The following is a 23,979-nucleotide window of genomic DNA, read 5'->3' as shown; positions in this document are numbered from 1 at the left end:
TGCTGCGGCAGGGAAAAAAATTCCTTCCTGATCCCAAAGGCGATCGGCTCAAGCCCTGGATCAAAGACAGCTGAACTTAATGAGGGGAAAAAGAGGGGGGGGGGGGGGATGCTGGGTGTCACTGTTGCTGGGGTGCACCAAGATGGCCGCCAGGCAAAGACACAGGACCCAGGCTGGGGGGGGCAACCAGGTTGGTAAGAAAATGATTCCACCGATCTGGTTGCTTAGCAGGGGGGTGGAGGGGACCTCTGGGGGTGCAGGGGCGATAATCAGAAAGACCCGCACTATTGGTGGCAGGCGCAGGGAGAAAACGGACGGAGCGCCGGTAGGCCGCGGCTGAAGCCGCGGACTTTCCTGAGGCGCGGCGGCCGCGGAAAGTAGCAGGCTGGCGCGGGCGTGTAAAAAACGCCGAGAAGCGCCGAAAATACACCCAGGTGGGGTGTCTAGGGGCCACCACAATCGTGGGTGGCCGTGCGAGTGGGGATGCCGAGCCCAAGAGGGGAATAGAGAGCCGCAGTGAGGGGTCTGAGGGACGGCTGCCCTGAGAAGGACGGCCGTCAGTGGTTCCCCTGGATGGTAGGCCCTGAGAGGCAGGGTCTTACCTGCGGCGAATGAAGGAGTCCACGAGGAGAGAAGAGAGCTGGATTCCTGGATTCCTGGTTCCTAGTAGTTCCTAGTAGCTGTTCCCTGTGCAGGACAGGTAATGGTAGTCTGCCTAGTAGCTGACTGTCAGGTCTGGGTGGGAGCAGGCTCGTAACGGAAGGTCCGAAGCACCCTACTCCACCTCTGACACTGACTGGCTGACTGACTGACTGACTGACTGACTGAATGGGGCTGGGCGTAAGTTACGTTCACGTCGAAAGCATTGACTTTTTGCAACGTGATTTGGAGCATGCGCACTGGGATACATCCACGGAAGGCACATGCGCCGTTCGTTCGAAACACGCCCACCTCTTCCACATTTGAATTAGGCGGGCTTACGATGGCCAATTTACGCTACGCCGCCGCAACTTAAGGAGCAAGTGCTTTGTGAATACTGCACTTGCCTCTCTAACTTGCGGCGGCGTAATGTAAATAACATACATTATGCCCGCACAAAGTTAAGCCGCCGTACGTGAATCTACCTATATAACTTTTGTGCAAACTAATCAATATAAGCTTATTGCGATTTATTTTTTACCACAAATATGTAGAAGAATACCAATTGGCTAAACTGAGGAAGAGATTTGTTTTTTTTAATATATTTTTGGGGTTTATTTTTATAGCAAAACGTAAAAAATGTAGCTTTTTTTTGAAAATTGTCACACTTTTTTTGTTTATAGCGCAAAAAATAAAAACTGCAGAGATGATCAAATACCACCAAAAGAAAGCTCTATTTGTGGGAAAAAAAGGACGTCAATTTTGTTTGGGTACAACGTCGCACAACCGCGCAATTGTCAGTTAAAGCAACACAGTGCCGTATCGCAAAAAAGGGCCTGTTCATGAAGGGGGTAAATCCATCTGGGGCTGAAGTGGTTAAACTCCCTTCCACGGAAAAGTTGTATCCCTATTGGTGACCCCAGTACGGTATTTGTAAATTTAAATCATATCCCCTCTAAAGCGTCTCTTCTCCAGAGAGAATACGTTCTTATACTATTACTTCTGTTGTCAAGTGTAGGCAAATAATAAACATTGCACATACATGGGAATTGTCTTACCTGTCAAACAACTTGTAAATAGTTAGACTTTTTTTAAACTCCCCTCCCAGACACTATACAAGATCCTGACCATTATTTTCTTCACTTCATTTAAAGCTAAACATTTTGGTCAAGGCTGTGATTGGATAGTGAATGATCAGAGACTGACTGATGAGGTCACCTTTGTGTCCTTTGCCATTGAAAAATTGTAACTGTGTTATCTATTTCTGAATGTATTGGATAGGATTCTTGTTTGATTCCTCTGTACTACGGCAGAATGAAAGGTAGTAACTTCCTGGTTTCTGTGGATAAATCATCCGGATAAATTATTATTATTCATGAGGAGCCGCAGAGCTTGGCTGTAGGGATATTTCTCCGACACTTATTTGATATTTTTACAGAACTATTTCTCTGCAGTTTAACATCCTAAAATAGAACCCTCATATATCTAGTCTAAACTAATTCAATTTCCTTTACAAATTACTGTAATTACCATGCTGTAAGTGGAAGATGGTAATGGCCCGAGTATTACTAGGAAATAATTAGGCAATAGTGTAGATGAACACAAGAAAATGATATACATTTTAAAGCAACAAAGAAGCAACATTTGGCTAAAGGGGGACAAAAAACATAAAAGTGTTACTAAACCCACAACTCTAAAATCAGTCTGTATATGCAGTAAAGCATGCTTGTTATACTCACTGTGGAATCTAAGGGGTTAATTCTCTGCATTGTGTAAAAAGGCTGTTTGATCCTGTCTTCTTTGATCCTCCCCTTCTTCCACTGTCCCCAACCCATCTTCTGATGGAACAGAGCCTAAGGCCTCGTACACACGACCGAACATGTCTGCTGAAAATGGTCCGCAGACCAGTTTCAGCAGACATGTTCGGACGTCTGTACGTCCGACTAGACAATTTTCCGGCGGATCAGACAGGTTTCCAGCGGACAAATGTTTCTTAGCATGCTAAGAAACATGTCCGCTGGAAGCCTGTTCGTCGGACATGTTCGGTCGTCTGTACGACTTACCGGACATGTCCGCTCGGCCGAAAGCCCTCGCATGCGTCTAAGTGATTTGACGCATGTGTGGAAGCATTGACCTTCCAGGGTCACGCACGTCGCCGCGACGGCGCGGCCACGTCACCACGTATCCTGTACGCTGGGATTTTGGTTTGATGGTGTGTACAACCATCAGACCAAAATCCGGCAGCGGACATGTCCGATGAAAACGGTCCGGCGGACCGTTTTCATCGGACAGTCCGTCCGTGTGTACGAGGCCTTAGAGGCAAACTGCACATTCTCAGTTTGATGTATATTGCTAGAGAGTTTTTGTTTTGTTTTGGGAGAATGTAAACAAGGCAGAACTCTGTCCTAAGGCTCTGTTCACACCTAGGCGTATATACGCCTGAAGCGACGCCGCAGCAGCCCCTAAGACGCTGGAGGGATGATTTTACGTTGCCCTCTATGGAGATGGTTCACATCTCCACGCCGTACGCCTGCCGCCTGAAAACAAGTCCCGGACCTTTTTTTCAGGCGGCTTTCGCCGTTCGGCATAGGAGATGTGGATCTGGGGGTAAGCTTCATTCACAATCGCGGCGTTTTGGCGCCGCAAATCACGGTACAAAACGCCGCAATTTGTCGCCGCAATTCGTGGGACAAAACGCTGCGATTAGGTACGCCAAGGTGTGAATGCAGCCTGAGAGCAGGGATGTCAAGGATCTACTTTCCCCGCAAAGCAGAGAATAAAAGCATCACACACAGTACACAAAAACACTGGCTAAGTACACATTTAAAGCAGACGTAAAGTCTGCTATAAAAAAAAAAATTGAGCCCCCCCAGGTGGGCTATGCCATAATGTACTAATATGCACAGCATATTAGTACATTATGGCAGACTTACCTGTCATATGGTGTCCTCCAGCGTAGCGCTGGGACCAATCCGACGAGCACCCGGCGCTTCTATCTTCGCCCAGCCTTCCTTCTGCGTCCTGTGCTTTTTAGCCTTTTAATAGACTAGACCGCGATGACGCCACTTCTGCGCATGGGATTCACATCACCGCGGCACGGATCGGGGGTCATAAATGTTCGCTAAGCTGTGCATGTGTCGCTCAATGAACATGACAGCTGACAGACAGAAGGATGCATTTAGGGTTTCTTCTGTCATAAATACCCTGCCTGTCAGCCATCTGTTTAAAGATCAACTTTACGTCCACTTTAACCCTTTGATCGCCCTTGATGTTTAACCCCTTCCCAGCCAGTGTCATTAGTACAGTGCATATTTTTAGCACTGATCACTGTATTAGTGTCACTGGTTCCCACAAAGTGTCAAAAGTGTCAGTCAGGGTCTGATTGTCCGCCCCACTATCGCAGTCCCGATATAAGTCGCTGATTGCCGCCATTACTAGCATAAAAAAAGTATTCCAGTATCTATCCCGTAGTTTGTAGACCCTATAACTTCTGTGCAAACTAATCAATATACGCTTATTGGAATTTATTTTATTTTTTTACCAAAAACATGTAACAGAATACATATTGGCCTAAATTTATGAAGAAATTCGATTTTTTTTAACATGTTAATGGATATGTTTTCAGCAGGAAGTAAATTTTTATTTTTTTTTTTCAAAATTGTCTTTTTTTATTTATAGTGCACAAAAAAAAAAAAAACACAGGGGCAGATCCACAGACAAAGTACGCTGGCGTATCTACTGATACGCCGGCGTACTTTCAAATTTCCTGCGTCGTATCTTTAGTTTGAATCCTCAAACCAAGATACGACGGCTTCTGGGTTCGATCCGACAGGCGTACGGCTTGCGTAAGTCGTCCGTGAATAGGGATGGACGTAACTCACGTCTAAGTTAAAAAAATGACGTCGTTGCAACGTCATTTCGCGCAAAGCACGGCGGGTAATTTCTGGACAACGCATGCGCAGTTCATTCGGCACGGGGACACGCTTCATTTAAATGAAACCTGCCCCCTACCCGCCGATTTGAATTCCGCCGCCAGAAATACACTACTCCGCCGTAACTTACGGCGCAAAATCTTTGTGGATTTGAAAGTACGCCAGGTAAGGTACGGCGGCGTAGCGAATCTCTGATACGCGCCTCAAGTGTAATTGTATGTGGATCTGGCCCAATGAGGTGATCAAATACCATCACAAGAAAGCTCTATTTGTGTGAAAAAAGGACATAAATTGTATTGCAACATTGCGTAATGACCGCGCAATTGTCAGTTAAAATAACGCAGTGCCGTATCACAAAAAATGGCCTGATCATTAGGGGGGGGGGGGGGCAAGTGGTTAATTAACAGACCAAAAACAAATACAATAGGTACTTTTTTTAGGGTTAACATACACTTTAAGGTGCTCACTATTGCCCCCTAGGGCACAAAGAAAAAATAATAATTAAAAGACGTACTCAAATTTTTATCTGTTGCTTTTATCAAGCTTTTTGTGGGCAGCCTGACTCTCCATCTCTCACAGCTTTGGCTGTCAGTTGTATTGTCAGTTTCCATTAGTTCCTGTTCATTTCTGAACTGCGCAGACTGGGGTGCTGATAAACAAGATAAAATGAGAGGTTCTAATTAGCGTGACATTCTTCTGTGTGTGACTGCTCTGTGATCAGACTCAACGCATGACATCTCCTTGTACAGTCTGTCTCTTTCTTCGGCACATTATTCTACTAATATTCATATTTTTTCCGAGAAGCTTTCTAAAACTACAAAGCCGACACACCTGCAAAAGATTTTCTTTGTTATAAAGAAGAAAAACAAAGTTCTCCCAGAGTTTATGGTTTTATACCAATCATTTTTCACAGATTTTAAGCACACTGTCATTTTTTATACTGTAACTGGATGTTTGTCAAAGGATAGATTATCCACAGAGCTCTAGTTCATAAATTGTAGACACATCCTGCTCTACCTTTCACTATTGCTGGCTGAGATTGTTTTTTACCATTTTTTTTTATTTATTTTTTGTGATGCACTCCTTTTTTTATTTTTTATTAGGAAATTTTCGAAACTTTTAACTACGGTTAGGGGAAATGTTCACTGAAAATAATATGGTGGATGCCATTGCTAGCTTCCTTTTTTTAAATGCCGAAATTCAGTGTAAACCGCACTTTCCAATCCCTCTTCAGTGCTGGGCCAGGTTGCCAGCTGAAGACTGATAGAACATTCAGGGTGGACATGGGGGGCAGAAAAGCTCTTCTTGACTTCCCCAGTTTGCCATACTGCTCCGTGCTTGTGATTAAAGCAGTACAGGAGGTGATGCTTTAGTTTGTTTCCCAGGTATTCACCAAGCAAATGCCGCGTACGCATGATCGGAAATTCCGACAAGAGAAACGTGGATTTTTTTCAGACAAAATTTTGGCTGAAACTTGTAATGCATACACACGGTTATACAAATCTTGTCTGAAATTCCGACCGTCAAGGACGCGGTGATGTACAACAAATTTGATGAGCCGAGAAAAATTAAGTTCAATAGCTAGTGAGGCTCTTCTGCTTGATTCAGAGAATGCGTGGATTTTTGTGCATTGGAATTGCATACAGACGATTGGAATTTCCGACAAGAACGTTGGAAAATTTAAGAACCAGCTCTCAAATTTTTGCTGTCGGAAATTCCGACAAAAAAAGTCGGATGCAGCTTATACACGGTCGGAATTTCCGACCAAAAGCTCACATCAAACTTTTCTTGTTGGAATTTACGATTGTGTGTACGCAGCATAACAGCGCCCGTTCTTTACCTTTATTGAGATGAAGAGGGATCACAATAGTCAGGTACTGGACAACTTGCTGCTGTGGCCTGAGTCTGTTTCGGCCCGGAAATCCAAGCTCTTGCTATGTACCTAAACTCTGGAGTTATTTCGTTTAGAGGTCGACCGATATGGGTTTTTCTCTGGCCGATGCCGATATTTAGACATCGCGGCGGCCGATAGCCGATTTATGATGCCGATTTTTTTGGGCCGATATGTTAGGCCGATTTTTCAGGCGCTTTTGGGCTATACAGTAAAGTTAGCCCATATTTTGTTTTTCGTTCAAAAATTTTCATGACCTGTTTTTGTGTATTACATATATATATATAAAATGTAATACACAAAAACAGGTAATGAAAAATTTGGGACGAAAAAAAAAATATGGGCTAACTTTACTGTTTAGTTATTTTTTATTTTATTTGTTAAAGTATATTTTTTCCCAAAAAAACGTGTTTGAAAGACCGCTGTGCAAATACTGTGTAACATTAAATATTGCAGCAATCGCTATTTTATTTCCTAGGGTCTCTGCTAAAAAAAGTTTGGGGGTTCCAAGTAATTTTCTAGCAGAAAATACAGGATTTTTACTTGTAAGCTACAAGTGTCAAAAAAGATTTAGCCTTTAAATAGTTAAACTGAGAACTCTCCTACACACATAGTTCAGTTCATTGATAAGTAGCAACATTGTATATCTTTTCTCAAAACTTGGCAGGCTGCCCAGGAAAGAGAAGTCTTCTAAGGTAAACTTCAGGCAACTTGCATTGACTTCTATTACAGAAGCTTTTTGCAAGTCGCGGTGCTGAAGTTTAAATTGGCTTTTTTAAAGCACAAATCGGCCGATGCCGATTAATTAAAAACCGCCAAATATCGACCGATATATCGGCCAGCCGATATATCGGTCGACCTCTAATTTCGTTGGCTCACATAGATGGGAGTTGATTCACTGTTGCATGTAAGTTGCGGTTCTCGTGGTCTAGAATTTGCATGGCCAAGGCAACCCCTATGTGCAATACCATACTAAAGTACTTTAAAGGGAAGTTCTCTTCAAGTGGAACAAGTCTCCATACTCCCTGGACAGGGATATTAGGTTTAGTCATCTATCACAGGGGTCTCCAAACTATGGCCCTCCAGTTGTTCAGAAACTAGAATTGCCATTGTGCCTAGTCATGTCTGTGGATGTCAGTTTTATGCTAGGAGGGAGATAATGCTGCATTGTGGAAATTGGTTGATCCCCCCACCCTTAACTCCTGGAAAAAGGCAGTGAATTCGGTGCTACCCCTTTACAAACTTACATTCGAGAGTAGGCAATGCCCTGCTAAATTCGACAGGGTCTGGTCGGCTTGGATGGATGCAAGCGGGTGAGGGGCCGGGGTGTGGGGGACCGAGTGATGTATTCCCCCCTTGTTTGTCCCGGGGGTCAGTGGCCCCCTCACTCTGCGCTGAGAGTCGCCCGATCCTGCCAGATGAGGACTGAGTTTACTTGCGCAATATTTTTGTGTACCTTGGGGTTCCCCATGAAGATAGCGATTTGTATACTCTTCCGAACTTGAGGGTGGACATTAGACAGGAAGATGCTTGAAATACACTGACTGAGAAATGTTAGGAATAAGGCTTTATGGATTTGTGAAATATTGCAAGCTGGAAATGCAGATCTCAGACTGACACTGTAATTACAGAACCTGAATGTCGATTGTGAACTATATTGTAATGCTGATTTGTTAATAAAAACCTTTCTGTTAAAACTGTCATTCCTTCACAGGACAGTTTTTTTTTGCAGTTTTGAAATTGTGGGTTGTAAAAGGACAAAGGGGGTCTATGCACACATACTGTTATGCGGCGTACACACGATCGGATTTTCCGTCGGAAAAACCTTGGATGGTTTCTCCGACGGAATTCCGCTCAAGCTTGGCTTGCATACACATGGTCACACAAAAGTTCTCTGAACTTTCGTCCGTCAAGAACGCGGTGACGTACAACACTACGACGAGCCGAGAAAATGACAATCAATGCTTTTGAGCATGCGTCGAATTGTTTCCGAGCATGTGTCGGAATTTTGTGTGTCGGAATTGCTACAGACGGGAATTTTTCTGAAAGTTTGAGAACCAGCTCTCAATCTTTTGTTGGCGGAGGTTCCGACAGCAAAAGTCCGATGGAGCATACACACGGTCAGAATTTCCATTCAAAAGCTCAAATCAGACTTTTTTGCTGTCGGAATTTCCAATCATGTGTACGGCGCATTAGATGGGATAACCAGAGGAAAGGCATGCATCATTTCAAAAGCTTCAAAAAAATGATCTCTCCTTGCTCAGACAATTAGCTGAAAGGTATCACCAGAAGGCCTTATGCACACAGGGCATTTTTACAGCTGCTTTTAGCAGTGTCAGACTTTTTTTTTTTTTTTGCAGCTTAAAAATGTCTCTTCATGTTATTCTATGTGTCCATACACACACACACAGGCTTTTAGGAGCTGTAAGTGGTATAGGCGTTTTCAAGCTACAAGCTGTTCTGAGGACTGACGTTACAGCTGTGAAAACGTCTGACGCTGCTAAAAGTTGCTAAACCCGTCTTAGCGCTGGATACAGCCGCTTTAAGCCTCGTCAAGCGTTTTTTTTTTTACATGTCAAAAGCAATGGCTCCCTATGAGAGGCCATTGATTTGAATAGAAGATGCACCACAAGTCGGATCATGATGATCCAGCTTGTGCGCTGAGGATCTTAAAGGGGGACCCTTGTGAAAATGAAGGAATACCAGACCCTTATCTGAGCACACAGGCTAGCAGGTAAAAAAGGGGGGGTGCGAGCCTGGCCATCATGACCCGGGGCTGTAATGTCACAAGGGGTGGGGCTTCCAGATGAACTCACCGGATGACCCTGCCCCATGGCTATATAAGTGATGGCACATGGCAGACCAAGCATTACAGCGGGAGAAAGCATCAGGAGAACATCGGACGAAGAGGGAGAAGACAGCAGAGACAGGAGAATCGGCAGAGGGAGAAGACAGCGGATATAGGAGAACCGGCAGCGGAAGAAGACCTCAGCCGAGAGAGGAGAAGGACCAGAGGATGAAGACAGTACAATGTACCCCATACTCATTCATATAGGGTGGGGGGCTGGGATCTGGGCGTCCGACTTGTGGTGTGACTTCTGTAACGGATTATGGACTATTCTGCCTGGACATTGATAATAATTGCAGGATCTTGAGAGACTACAAGATGTTGGTTAATTGTGACCCCAACCAGTCAATATTCTATGACTCAGTCTAGTGACATGCTAATTGCGTCAGGGCCTGGGAGACAGTCCATTGTCCTTGTATAAAGGTGTTGTAATGGACAGGTCTTAATCCCAGGTCTGCTCTCAGAACTATAATTATGCATGCTAAAAACTGTTTATGTGTGATAACACTGTCTCTGTATGCGGAGACGAAACGTCTGCCTAGGAGACGGAGTGGGTGAAGGTTTTGTTGTTATTAATTAAAGAATGTTTAGTAATTAGCCTTAGTGTGTGATGAGGGGGGGAGTGTCATTTGTTTCTGTACAGTTGTAACCAGATATAAGGAAGAAAAATGTGGAAAATAAACTCTGTCTGCTTGACCCTTCAAACGTAGCCCGTCTCGTTTCTTGGAAGGGCGTTCGATGGGATATACTGGCGGTACCTGCATATCGCAGCTTGCCAGGGAAAAGGACGTCTCCAACGGCTGAGACCCTCACACCAGTGGGTAGCCGTTAGAACTTCTATTCAAATCAATGGGCTGTCATAGGGAACCATTGCTTTTGAATAGAGGCAGAGAAACACTGCTAAAAGCTAGCGTGGCTTAAAGTGCATTAACGCCAATGCAAAAAGCTACTAAAAGCATGTTTTTACAGCCTTTTTCCTGGCATTGGTAGTGGCTTTGCAGCTTGTTTTTTCTAATGCCCCATGTGCATGTGGCCTAAGTGTTCACAGACCTGGAGTTCAAATGTCAGGCTTCCCTAAGGCTTTGTTCACACATGTCTAGTGCAAATTTTCTCCCTGTTTTCAATGCAAATTTCCAAAGAAGCTGTTCAGCTGCAAATCTACATACGGTTCAGATGCACATTTTCTGAGTTGACGCCTTTAATACCGTATATACTCAAGTAAATGCCGACCCGAGTATAAGCCGAGGTACCTACTTTTACCACAAAAACCTGGGAAAATGTATTGACTCGAGTATAAGCCTAGGGTGAGAATGCAGCAGATACTGTAAGTGGAAAAGAAGGTCAACAGTGCCCATTGCAGCCAGACCTCACTGTGCCCATTGCAGCCAGACCTCACTGTGCCCATTGCAGCCAGACCTTACTGTGCCCATTGCAGCCAGACCTCACCGTGCCCATTGCAGCCAGACCTCACCGTGCCCATTGCAGCCAGACCTCACCGTGCCCATTGCAGCCAGACCTCACCGTGCCCATTGCAGCCAGACCTCACCGTGCCCATTGCAGCCAGACCTCACCGTGCCCATTGCAGCCAGGCCTCACCGTGCCCATTGCAGCCAGACTTCACTGTGCCTATTGCAGAATAACTTTGCCGTGTACCTGAGTCCGTGACATGCAGATTCAGATGGCAGCCGGGCAGTGTTAAAAAGTCGTGCTCCATAGCGGAACTGATGGAAATAGGAAATGTATTCCGTTTGAAATTCTGGAATGCACTTCAGATAGTTCACTTCCTGAACACTTTGCCAAATCCAGAGAGCTTTGAAAGACCACTCATGAAATTCGAGAAAATATGTAACGAACAAGGAACATTACTACATAGTCTTTCAATAAGCTATGAGTTATAAGTACGATCAGGAGGTTGCCCTCTGAGGTGCGTTCAGGAATGGGAAAGGGAATTGGAGAAGTCCTTCAGTTCGGAACAGCGACAATGCATATACAGGCGAACACACGAAACATCAATATGTGTGAGAATACAAGAGACGAACTATAAGATCTTCACAAGATGGTATAGGACACCAGAAAAGTTAAGCAAAATGTTTGCAGAGGTATCAGATAAATGCTGGAGGTGCCAGGGAAGCAAAGGAACGATGCTACATATATTCTGGGAGTGCCCAATGCTATGGAGTTTTTGGGCAGAGATTAAAAGTGCTTTACAGTTTTGCTCAGATTATGAGATTCCGGAAGATCTGCATTTAAACCAAATACCAGAAAAAGCCTATAGGGAAATGATTATATGCCATCTATTAGATGCCGCTAAGGCCTGTATAACGAAGAGGTGGAAGTCACCAGTTCCACCAACAGCGGAGATGTGGATATGTAAAGTTAGGGCAATAAGCAAATTAGAAGAGTTAGTCCTGACAACACAATATAAAAAGGAAAAATATTTAAGAACTTGGATTCCCTGGAAGTCCTATATGGACCACAGGGGGGAAGGTTAAGGGGGATAAGGCTGAATGGTATAGAAGGAGCCCGGGAACTTGGATTGGGTATATGTGGGATTTAATGAGAAACCACAGGAATATGGAGAAGGGTCGGAGGAGAGGGAAGTAGGGTGGGTTGTTGTGTTTTTTTTTTTTCCTCTCCCTTTCTTCTTCTTTCTCTCTCAGGGATGTTTGGGAAGGGGAGAGATACGTAAGAAGGAGATATATGTTTGATTTTGACAACAAGGTAAAAGGGATGTATAATAATAAGATGGACTGTGACTGTTGTTTTGTAATAATGTTCTGTTATGTAATTTTTTTTTTTTATATATATGTGTTGTACTGATTTGTTTTAAAATAAAAAAAAGAATTATAATCGAAAAAAAAAAGTCGTGCTCCTCCATGTCCTGTTCCGTGATAGGTGGAACACTCAGTTTCCCAGCAGACACTGTGTTCAGTGTTTCGCCTATCACGGACACCTATCACGGAGGCCCACCCCAATCTGTACCAGACCCTTTCATGTTTTGAAATTGGATCCCTTCAGGTCTGGTATGGATTTTAAGGGGAACCCCCCCCCCCAAAAAAAAAGGCGAGCACCCCAAATGAGGGGAACCCCCACTTCAAAATGAAAGGAAAAAGGTAATCTGTCACATTTGGTGGCAGGTGGTGGGATTTGCTTCCTCCCTATGGAGCAGTTCCAAACTACCATTGGGACACATCTTTGAGAGACCACTGCAGAGTGGGGCTATTCCCCACAGCGATTAAAGCAGAGTTGCGGCGGTGGGCACAGCGGAAACTCACCCAGTTTGGTGGACCTGGTTCTCTAGGGGACACACTGGTGTGGAGGGATGTCATTTGCCAGGGGCTATGACGAGAAGTCCTACAATAAAGTTCCAGTTTGCACCTAAGCTAGTGTCGTCTAGTTTTTGGGTGCAATTCTTAGCCTTAATACCTGGTCCTGGTTCCAGAGTGGAGGAAGTAGCATATTGGCAGAGGCACCCAGGTTGGGTGCCAGGCAGTTCGTCACAAATGTGTTCTTTAAATGCAGTGTATAAATATATAAACTACAAGATTTCTAGGACTCTGACAGCACAGTATACAGTTTTGCTTTCTGTTCATGCTTTTATTCTGGCTCTTTATTATGCCCTGCATTGCTTTGTTTATCATATCTGGACGCAGATTTAACGTACCATAATTGTCTAAGAAATAGAAATTGCGGCAATGCGAATTCTGTTTGGAGCTGTGACAAAACTAATTACTTGTGTTGTCTGCTTCATTAGGTAGCTTGCCTGTTTGCGTCTGCGCAGACACCCGACCGCCGTACAATAGGCTGAAACGTGTTATTGATGCACAGTCAAGGAACGCAGAGCAGCTGAGCCTGATTAGTATTGATTTGAATTTTTCCTTCTTAATTATTTTTATTATGACTCTAGAAGCTCCTGCAAGCATTTTGATAGGATTATCCTTTTTACATCACAGTGAGCGCAGAGAGGATTTCCATACTAGAAAAACCGCAGGGGACTTAAAAACAAATAAATGCTAATTTGTTCGTTTTAACTGGCATGCCAGTATTGTTGGAGGTTTAAAGTCCTAAACTGCATAACATTTCTATACAGCTCCTTGGGGACAGCTGGGAAAATGCGCATCACAAGTTACGGTGTAGTGCCAGCCCTGTGCCGCAGTATTTGACTACTGAGCTATTGTCAACGTTCCTAAAGCTAACAGATCTAAAAAGGCACACATTTAATTTGGTGCTGTATTCATTAATATATCATTGAATATTTGTTAAGTATAAGCAGTGTGAGTACCTAAAATTTACTTGGTCTCTTGCAGACTAGTGTACAATCTATACAGTAGAGCTCAAATTGGGGGGGAGGGGGGATGCAGCACAAAGGACAGGCAATGCTGGAGTGCAAGAAGCATGCTTATAGTCGGAGAAAGCAGAGTGACAGAGAGATATGCTAATCAGTGTGGTGCTTCTCCATTTATTGTGCAGTCAGATTCTGGGGGGGGGGGGGGGGGACTTAAATGAAAGTGAAACTGCAACATGGCTGTGCTGTGAGGAAGAGCTGCGTAAATCTCAGAACTGGTTGGATAAAAATGCAAATCATTTGGCATGTAGAACAGCTCTCAAATATGTATTGAAATTGTTTACCTGTAGTACAATGTTAGGAATATCCAAGTGGTCTTCTAAGTTGCTTAAAGCGGAACTACACTGTATCTGAGCACCACAAACCAAAAACTCTGTTAATTCATTTTTAATATTCAAAGCAAACTCGCCCATCCATCCATGTCTCCATGCTTTATGTTGCTGAGAAATCACCTTGAAAAGCATCTCCTAGCAATTGATTGATGTAGCATTTACTTCCCGGTATCAGGCATGCAGGCAGGAGGGTGTGCCTACCTAAGAAATCCCCAATGTGTGTTCTCTCTTGGGTGCTTTTCCAGACGCCTCCTTCTGGCAGCACCATGGTTTGACTGTTCTTTCAGATGCTCATTGTAATAATGTTTTACACTCATTTGACCATATCAGGGAAACCTTTGATTTACTCAGAGCAATGCAGAGATAGATGGACGCCGAACGCTGAAGAACCGATCAAAGTGAAGGTATTTTTTTCAAGTGACCCTGAGTGAGCTATATATGGATAATAAGAGGCTATATTGAAGCTTTGGATAACATCACTCTACAACCTTTGAATAAACTGTATTCTACAACTTCCTCGCTGCACTTTGCTTATTACTTTATTTTGTGACCACCCAGCATATGGAGGTTTCCCATTTGTGAAATCCTTGACTCCGTGGGGCAGTGTCGGTAGGCTCCCATTGATGCCACTTTCGGCAGTGCTCCATCAATTTCTTTCTGTTTGCATAGTAGAACATACATTTTGACAAATTATGACTACACATTCTCCTATCCAATACCCCTGAGGAAGGGCTTGAACCAGAAACGCGTTGGGTGCCAGAAATATTATTCAATAATCAGAGATTATTCATAATACTATTCCATGCTTGCTATTTAATTTTGTCATGTTATTTGTCTATCTTATTGTCTTTTGATATGACATGTTTTTAACGATTATTACATGTTTGGATGATCAAATTTTATGTATAACAATAAATATATTTTCTACTTTACCTTTATGTGGTTGTTGCCCCCCCAAACAAGGGGGTCCTTTTTCTTCCTTAATTGGTATATTAAGATCATAGGGACCTAAAGGACTAATCTCCACTATATACTCTTACTCCTCATTAAATTTAGCAATGCCCTGCTCCAGGTACAGTCTAGGTGGCAGTCCTTAATCCCTACTCTCACAGATGAGAGCTGGAAGGAAGCTTGCTCCTCAAACCTAGTGGTCTGTTCTGCAGTTCATATTAAATGAACTCGGCTATATATTCTCCACAAAACTTACACCACCCATACTAGACTGTTTGCCATGCAACAACTTGCCACTTCTAAAACAGTATAAGATGCAACCAACCACGGGCTGATTTTGTATGTGTAACTACTTGCCGACCGGCTCAAGCACTTTTACATCGGCAGAATGGCACGGCTGCGCAAAGTAATGTATATATATACGTTGTTTGAATTTCATGCCATGCAGGCTCACGGGCCCATGCCCATGCACCCATTTTTTCAATTTTTTATATATATTTTTTGGATATATTTAGCAAAAAGTAAAAAATATTGCTTTTTTTTTAAATTGTCGCTCTATTTTTGTTTATAGCGCAAAAAATAAAAACTGCAGAGGTTATCAAATATCGCCAAAAGAAAGCTCTATTTGTGGGGAAAAAAAGGACGTAAATTTTGTTTGGGAGCCACGTCGCATGACAGTGCAATTGTCAGTTAAAGCGACGCAGTGCCGAATCGCAAAAAGTGGCCTGGTCATTTGGCAGCCAAATCCTCCAGGGCTTAATTTGGGCTTAATTTGTGGTTAATTTGGGCTTGTCCAACAATAACCCAATATTGGAGAAATGTAGTGGACATACTTTCCTCTGTAATCTCCACCTCTGTCCCATTTACCCCTGAGGTCTGTCTACTGGGACAGCCATAAATGAATTGCCCGTAAATGGTTGCAGTCCTCCCTGTGTACATCAATGATTACACACTGTTAATCAAGTTATTTCATATGCAAAGGTAATTTACGAAAATAGAGGATTTCCCTCATATACACAACAGAATCTGGGATGTCTGGTGTGATTCTACCTTCACTCTAACAAGCTGGGAACTACAACTGTTTTCTCATGCTATTTTCTATATAATGTACGGGTCTGCCCTATGGTTGTTATATATAGAACTGGAGCCTTATGATGCTACCTTGAATTCAGGAAACAATTGTTTGATGCTCAGTTTGTATTTATGTTTATTGGGACATCACTGAGCATAGTTTATTGAGACACTGAATTATACTATAATCTGTATGTCACAATATGAATTGAATATTCTGTCATTGTTTCTTTTCCGCAATAAACGGAATTTTAAAAGAAATATACAATATTTTCTGTGATCGAGAATTGTTTCAACAGTTTACATTCTAACCACAGCTGCTGCTCTGAAGATTATATTCTTTGTCTGTCTGTTTTTTTTTCTCCCTTTGCAAACAAACTTCATTGACTGAAGGGTATCAGCAGCAGCAGAGAACAACTAATAATGAACAATTGCTGAATATTTAATTTCCCCAAACATTTCATTCTGTACTCTTGGTAGTGTAATGTGTTATCAGAATGTAATCACACTAATCTGCTCTGACGCTCATTACCAGGCCTGTTTCATGGGAAACTTAATCAAGCAATTTGCAGTTTTCTCATTTTTCATACAGTCTTGTTCGCCTGTTTTAGATTTTGTTTAATAATTAGTTAATATATATGGTATAAAAAAATTATATTAGGGCTGAAATCCACTCGGCATCTTTTAGCACTAAAATCTCAGCAGTTTAGGACTTCCCTTGAGGACAACAGTGGCAGGGCACTGATCAGTTAAGCTTAAGAGAACCCTGGTGATGGGCGTAGACTGGTTAACATATTTAGCATCTATTTAAATGTACATAATGGTTTTCCTTCCCAGAAGGCAAAAAGGATATCCCAATCTGTAATGAAAATCCATGTCCTTGGATATTGCTGAAAATATCCCTGTTTGGGCTGCTAATATTCTTCATCACAAATATGCTGTTTTATGTTGCATTCGAGTATATGTATAGCCCAAACTTTTTTCTTTTTGGTTTTGGATAGAGTAGGGAAAGGGTAAAACCTCCTGACAGGTTATTTTTATGCCGTCTGGGTAAATTTTACTTCTTGTCCCAGAGATGCAACAGGAAGTAAAGGGCAATGTCCCAAAATTTGTGGAAATCCCCTCTACATCTCTCCCTGGAACATCCAAGCACCCCTGGTAGTGGAGACAGGGACTGCTTGGGTAGTAGAAGGGTACAGGTGCCTAGCAGCTGTAGGAGTGAGCTGAAGCTTGAAAAGTCCTACCAGTGGTGGTGTGGAGTCTGGTCACAGGCCTTGTTCAGCGGGAGCCAGGCAGACAGGTGCCGAATCGGGATCAGTTTCAAGGTTGGGAACAGGCGGAAGTTGGTAATGTATTGGTGGTGGAGTACCAAATCAGGAGGTGGAGATGTGGTCATAAATCAAACCCGGAGTCGGTAACATAAGCAAGAAGCATATATACCAGGCAGGGGTGATCCTAGAGAGGTGTTAGACGTAGCTGGGTCAGGAACAATGTTAGCAAACATGGATTAGACTCAGGAACAAAGGAACCAAAGCTGAAGACAATCCAGCACTCTAGGCAGGAAGACTCTTGGTTTAAATAGGCTGCTAGGAGCCAGAATCTGTGGATGCGTGCGCACATGCTCACACGTATGCGCAAATGCGCATTTTGAAGTAGAATAATAAAGTATCGAACCAGGCAGGACTTCAGAAATGCAGGTTTATTAACAGCTGGGAACATACAGGTTTATGTTCTAAGTATTACAAGATACGGGTCTAATTTATACAGTTTCTTACAATGCAAGCATATTAGAAATAGGTATTCTTATCCTCTAAACCAAATTGAAACAATTGTGAATTGTTCTCACCTTAAGCCAGAATGGGTCTTTTCTGCCAATTCTTGGTTACCTGTGACCTGGTAGGGACCAGTCGGTCGACCGGCCTCCGTTAACAGAGGGAGGACTTTGGAATAAGGAATCCCGTGGGTTCTGAGATTCCCTCGTACGGTAACGCTCACCGGTGGTCTTGTCCCTTTACAGGGTTTTGGGTTCCGGCTCGACCAAGTTTGTGAGGGAAATTCAGCTGAGACCACACTCTGGAACAAGTTAAGAAGTTTTCTCTATTTGACTCATACGAGGAGACAAGTTACAACAAAAGGACAGATATTTGCCTATTGGTTCTGACTGCCTGCCACCCGTGCAATAGGGCTGCAGAGACGGTCAGCCTATCTGAACAGATAATTGCCCATTGGTTCTAATCTCTTTGACCCGTGCAATAGGGTAGCATACATAGAGTTCTGCCTTATGGGTTCCTATCTGACTTGTCTGCCTAACAATTGTAAAACTTGCATTTATATACCTTTACAAGCCTTATCTTCGCTATCTCTCCTAGATATGATTGGCTGCTAAGATCTACATCAATGTAAGACCTGTCCTACAACCAGACAAACTTAATTATTCCCAGAATTCCTATATGTTCTTTAAAGTGATTTATAACTGGTTTTGTCCAATTAAAAACACCTGTGTAGAGACAGTATGGCACCCAGCTGTGTTAGATCAAATCCTCCTCATCCCGATAAGACTCTACCAACTTCAAGGATAACAGATTTATGACTTTGGGAGAATGAACTTGCAATGACCCCACCTTATATGTTATGTTTAAAAAAAATTAATGAGGGCGCAAGCAGACCTTTGTTTGACCTTGTCAATTTAATTAATGTACTGTCCCATATTCCACATAACTATTTTAAACCACCTGTTACAAGAAGTTTTATCCTAATACACTTTTAAGAACACCTGTGTAAACTTGTGACTGTCATAAAAAAATACCAGCATGAAGCAGAGAGGTCATCTAAAGTTCAGCACTTCAAAATGAAGACATTCGCTATATTTTTAGAATAACAGTGCACATTAATAAAGATGTAATTACTATTGCTTTACTATTGAATAATAATATTAATTATATTATCAATAAAACATATGCAAAATCCTCCCACTGGATGATTACCCTTAACCTCGTTTTCTGGGGCATTTCTAAAATTAGGAATTTCCCCTTATATTCTTTTCTGGTGATGACGATCCCCAGTACAAATTGAGGGGTATCTCCCCACGATAGGAACACAGATAACATTTTCTACTTGACTCAGGGTCCTAATCGCTTTTTCCAAAAGCATAAAAAAAATTTTTTGGCCTACAGATGGCTTTTAGGATGTAACTATTCAGTTATTTTAGCATAGAACAAACAGAGACCCTCAAATGGGACTTTTTGGGGCACAAAATCCAATTGAGCATAAGACAATTGGGTATAATAAAAATATAAGTCCCGGGAACTTGGGACTCGGCACAGCATGACGTCACGGACACCGCACTGCTGCCGACTCCATACCCCTCAGCAGCGGGGTATGGAGTCGGCAGCAGTGCGGTGTCCGTGACGTCATGCTGTGCTGAGTCCCAAGTTCCTGGTCCTGTGTCCGCAGAGTACATTGGCTGTCCATCCCAAACAGGAGACACCCCGGGCATTGTCATCAGTGTCACCAGACTGCTTGTGAGTGGTGGGGGATCGATCTGGCACCGGAGAAACAACATCCAGTTGCATAGACCCCTAGGCTGGGTTATAATCCATACGCCAATAGAAGATCTCTAGTTGGGATCTTCATCTTCGGTAAGAGGCAGTTATTTAAGAAGGTGGAGGATTTCTTTCCTAATATATCACTTTTCTTTGGTTTGCTCTGGTTTGATGTCACCAACTTACCTATAGGAGGACAGTATTTCTTCAGCTTTTTTGACCACCATCTGATATGTTTTTTGGAAAAATAGAACATTTATTTGCTCATTTTCTATTGGGACTCATTAGAATGCATTGCAAATAGGGGAACCTATTTGTTGTGATTTCATACATACTGATAGCATATGTATTCACTTATTTTAACGCACATTGTTTGTTTTTTTATATTTTCACATTGCGCAGCTTGTTTTTCTATATATGTTTATTTTGTGTGTGTCTCACATTTTAAGTTGCAGCATCATTGATCATTTGTTCACATGTAAGGCAAATAGACAGCGCAGTATTACCACATTTCCAAGATTATCCTACACCCCATTAGAGTTGAACCATTTTTTTCTTATAGTCATTTTAACCACTTCCGGACCGCCGTATGTACATTTACGTCGGCAGAATGGCACGGACAGGCACATCAACGTACCTGTACGTGCCTGCCTAGACGTGGGTCCGATCGGGACCCCCCCCCCCCCCGTACATGCGGCGGTTCCCGTGGCTTCAGGATTGATCTGGGACGAGGGCACGGCTATTCGTTTCTAGCCGCCCCCTCGCGATCGCTCCCCGGAGCTGAAGAACTGGGAGAGCCGTATGTAAACACGGCTTCCCCGTGCTTCACTGTGGCGGCTGCATCGATCGAGTGATCCCTTTTATAGGGAGACTCGATCGATGATGTCAGACCTACAGCCACACCCCCCTACAGTTGTAAACACACACTAGGTGAGCCCTAACTCCTACAGCGCCCCCTGTGGTTAACTCCCAAACTGCAACTGTCATTTTCACAATAAACAATGCAATTTAAATGCATTTTTTGCTGTGAAAATGACAATGGTCCCAAAAATGTGTCAAAATTGTCTGAAGTGTCCGCCATAATGTCGCAGTCACGAAAAAAATCGCTGATCGCCGCCATTAGTAGTAAAAAAAATAATAATAATAAAACTATCCCCTATTTTGTAAACGCTATAAATTTTGCGCAAACCAATCGATAAACGCTTATTGCGATTTTTTTTACCAAAAATAGGTAGAAGAATACGTATCGGCCTAAACTGAGGAAAAAAAAAATTTATATATGTTTTTGGGGGATATTTATTATAGCAAAAAGTAAAAAATATTGAATTTTTTTCAAAATTGTCGCTCTATTTTTGTTTATAGCGCAAAAAATAAAAACCGCAGAGGTGATCAAATACCACCAAAATAAAGCTCTATTTGTGGGGAAAAAAGGGCGCCAATTTTGTTTGGGAGCCACGTCGCACGACAGCGCAATTGTCTGTTAAAGCGACGCAGTGCCGAATTGTAAAAACCCCTTGGGTCATTTAGCAGCATATTGGTCCGGTCCTTAAGTGGTTAACAGGGCATTTTAAATTTGTTTCTAAATATAACATTTAAATACATTTAAATTAAGAACTTATGTACAAATGTTTTTATCATAATATGGACATATTAGTATAGTATAATAGGGGAAGCTTTCAGGCCAAGATATTCTGTGTTAATATGGCTTTGTCAACCATCATTGAAAAAGATCTGAATTGGTACAAACATTGGAGATTTCAAGACAGCTCACAGGGACCGCAGAAACAAGATACAAATGAAGGCAAACATGTTGAATTGGCTGAATATTCTAAAGAAACAATTATTTGCTTAAAATGTATATTGGGCTTTATTTGTAAAAAATGATCTGGTACCCAATTCCTGAATAATATACAGTGAAAAATGTTTTGTCTATCCTGCAGATATATTTACATTCCGATGGGCGGGTCACAAAGTGGGATAGAAAGAATGCTGCTCTCTACCGCCTTAACTTTTATATTTGTGTGTTACTGGCATGGAAGCCATGAATACCTCTGGTACTGGACAGCACTCAACTGGATCGGAATAATCACAGAACATGGAGTGAAGAAGCTCCTGGCTATGCCCTTCATTCAAGAAAGAATTGTAAGTATTGGTTAAAAGATTTAAAAAAGCCAGAAAGGAAATACTTGGAGTAAAGTCTGTATAAATCTTGTTTGTTTTGTTACAGATAATAATCCATAAAACCCCCCAGCAACTGAATAATTACATTTTAACCATAACCAATCAATTGTGGTGGTCTTTTTGTAAAAATAAAAACCTGCATTTAAAGTGGAACTAAAGTTAAAAACTAACAAATTGCAAACAGGCAGGGTCTTTATTGCAGAAGAGACGGACAATATCTATTCTGCAATAAAGTACACTTACCTGCCTTTTCCCGATTCGTCCAAAATGTACACAGAGCTCAGTGCACACAGAGCTCAGTTTACATTCTGGCATAGTTCTAATCAAAACAGCCAAGGATCAACACCCTGAAAATCCCTGGGAGAAGATGCCAGCACTGGCAAGGGACCTTGCGGGCATTGGACCAATGGAGCTAAGGAATCATGTTTCCCTGAAAATATGCCTTATATTAATTTTGGTATCAAAAGACATAGTAGGGCTAATTTTCTGGTAGTTTTTACCATGTAATGTGCCGTCTTCTCTCCCCCTTTCTCTCCCTGTCTGACAGGAATCCCCAGTGTGAACTGAGTTAAAATGCTTGTAAAATCCTATAATCCATTCTATTACAGTATTATATAATGTACAATGTGTGTGTTTCTGTAAAATAATTGTGCCAAATACCTTCGTTATAGCGCCGCTCTGCGCTTCTGTGACCCTCCGGAGCTCTCTTCCCCCGCAATTATATTACAGAAACACGCACATTGTACATTATATACTACTGTAATAGAGTGGATTATAGGATTTTACAAGCATTTTAAAATGGGGCTTATTTCAGGGTAGGGCTTATATTGCAGCCCACTTGGAATATAATGCTAGGTCTTATTTTTGGAGTAGGTCTTATTTTCTGGGAAACACGGTAAGTATGTTTGCCTTTAGCTCCGCTTTATCTGCACACTGCTTATCCTAAATTAAACTTAAGTCATTTTGTAATAAGTGGGCAAGGGTTAAAACTGCTGTCAGATTTTGCATTGCTGTGTCTTAATTTTGGAGATTTCCCTTCTCTTCCTAACCTGGTGACACCATCCTTCTAAACCAAATATGTTTTTATTGCTGTCCTTGTCCCTTTTTATGGAAATGTCCCCTTCTTGTATTGGTAACACTTGTGTTAGGAACAGGAAATTAGTAAAAATCCTACCAAGGAAAAAGCATGTAACCCTAAAGTTCTAATCCTTAACGCAGACCTGCTAATTTTTGCCTAGGAGAGAGGGGAGCCAAGATATACTCACCTAATCCCCCCAGCGCAAGACTGGTCCCTGCTGCACCTGCCCTAGCGGTCTTGAACAGTTGACTGTTCCTAATGTCATCACGCCCATAGACGGCAGGAACAGTCCACCGCTGGACATGGGGGAGTGTATTTTTCCAGAGGATCGAAGGATCGGGTGAATATAAGCTCTGTGTTCACCCCTAGACAAAATAAGCAGTTAACCCATGCAGTGTGGGGACAGCCCAACTGCATGGGGGAAATTTTCTGCTTTAGAGTTCTGCTTTAATCATTCTGCCCAAAACCAAAAATGTTACTCTGTAATTCTGATGGTATTGTCTTGCTTGGAGTGGATGGCCAGGTAATGATGTGCTACATACATTAGTTAGTTATTTTTTCATTTAACCAGCGGGTTGAATAAATAAAAAAACGGACTCAATTCCCCCAATCCACACATTTAAAGTGGATGAGGGAATCCTCCCTGCTGAGCTGTTGCATTCTGACAACAGGGAGACTTTACCGCCATCAGAATGCAGTGATCATCACTGCCCGCTGATTGAGTGGCAAAAATCTAACAAGACATTTGAACAGAAGTGGATTGTTCGATCATCTGCTGTTCAACCACAGTGGCCATACGTGGATCGAAATTTACCCGGTTCAGGAGAGATCGCCAGAATTTCAATCCATGCATGACCAATTTTAGACACAACATCCAGCCACCCTTCGTGCGGCGGCTGAGCTCAGCATAGTGCGACCGACAGCGAGAGCACTTCACATACATGGATTTTGGACCCAACAGGATGCTCATTCCTGTGGTCCTGGGGTGCGTTTTCAACATACAGCATGTCCTGGCATCTTGGCAGGAAGGGAAGGGTCGCTCATGTTAGGAGTTTTTCTGAAAGGGTTGGGAGAAGCCGCATCTCAACCTGCAGGTATGACATTTAAAAGACGTTCCTTTTCTTTAAAAGTTGCACAGTGATTTTTTTTATCTATTGGGGAAGCTTGAA

The 23,979-nt window shown here is 42.6% G+C and overlaps 1 protein-coding gene across 1 annotated transcript in view; it reads left to right on the top strand.

Moving 5' to 3' along the window:
- HHAT (hedgehog acyltransferase) overlaps positions 1–23,979 on the top strand; it is a 375,962-nt gene that overhangs the window by 218,802 nt on the left and 133,181 nt on the right. Inside the window, exon 10 of the mRNA XM_040351495.1 lies at positions 21,492–21,693. Within this exon, the coding sequence (XP_040207429.1) occupies positions 21,492–21,693 (202 nt within the window). The remainder of the gene's footprint in view (positions 1–21,491; positions 21,694–23,979) is intronic.

The sequence above is a fragment of the Rana temporaria genome, chromosome 4 (genome assembly GCF_905171775.1).
Source record: "Rana temporaria chromosome 4, aRanTem1.1, whole genome shotgun sequence".
In the NCBI taxonomy this organism is placed as follows: domain Eukaryota; kingdom Metazoa; phylum Chordata; class Amphibia; order Anura; family Ranidae; genus Rana; species Rana temporaria.
This window is presented reverse-complemented; position numbering and strand designations above follow the sequence as displayed.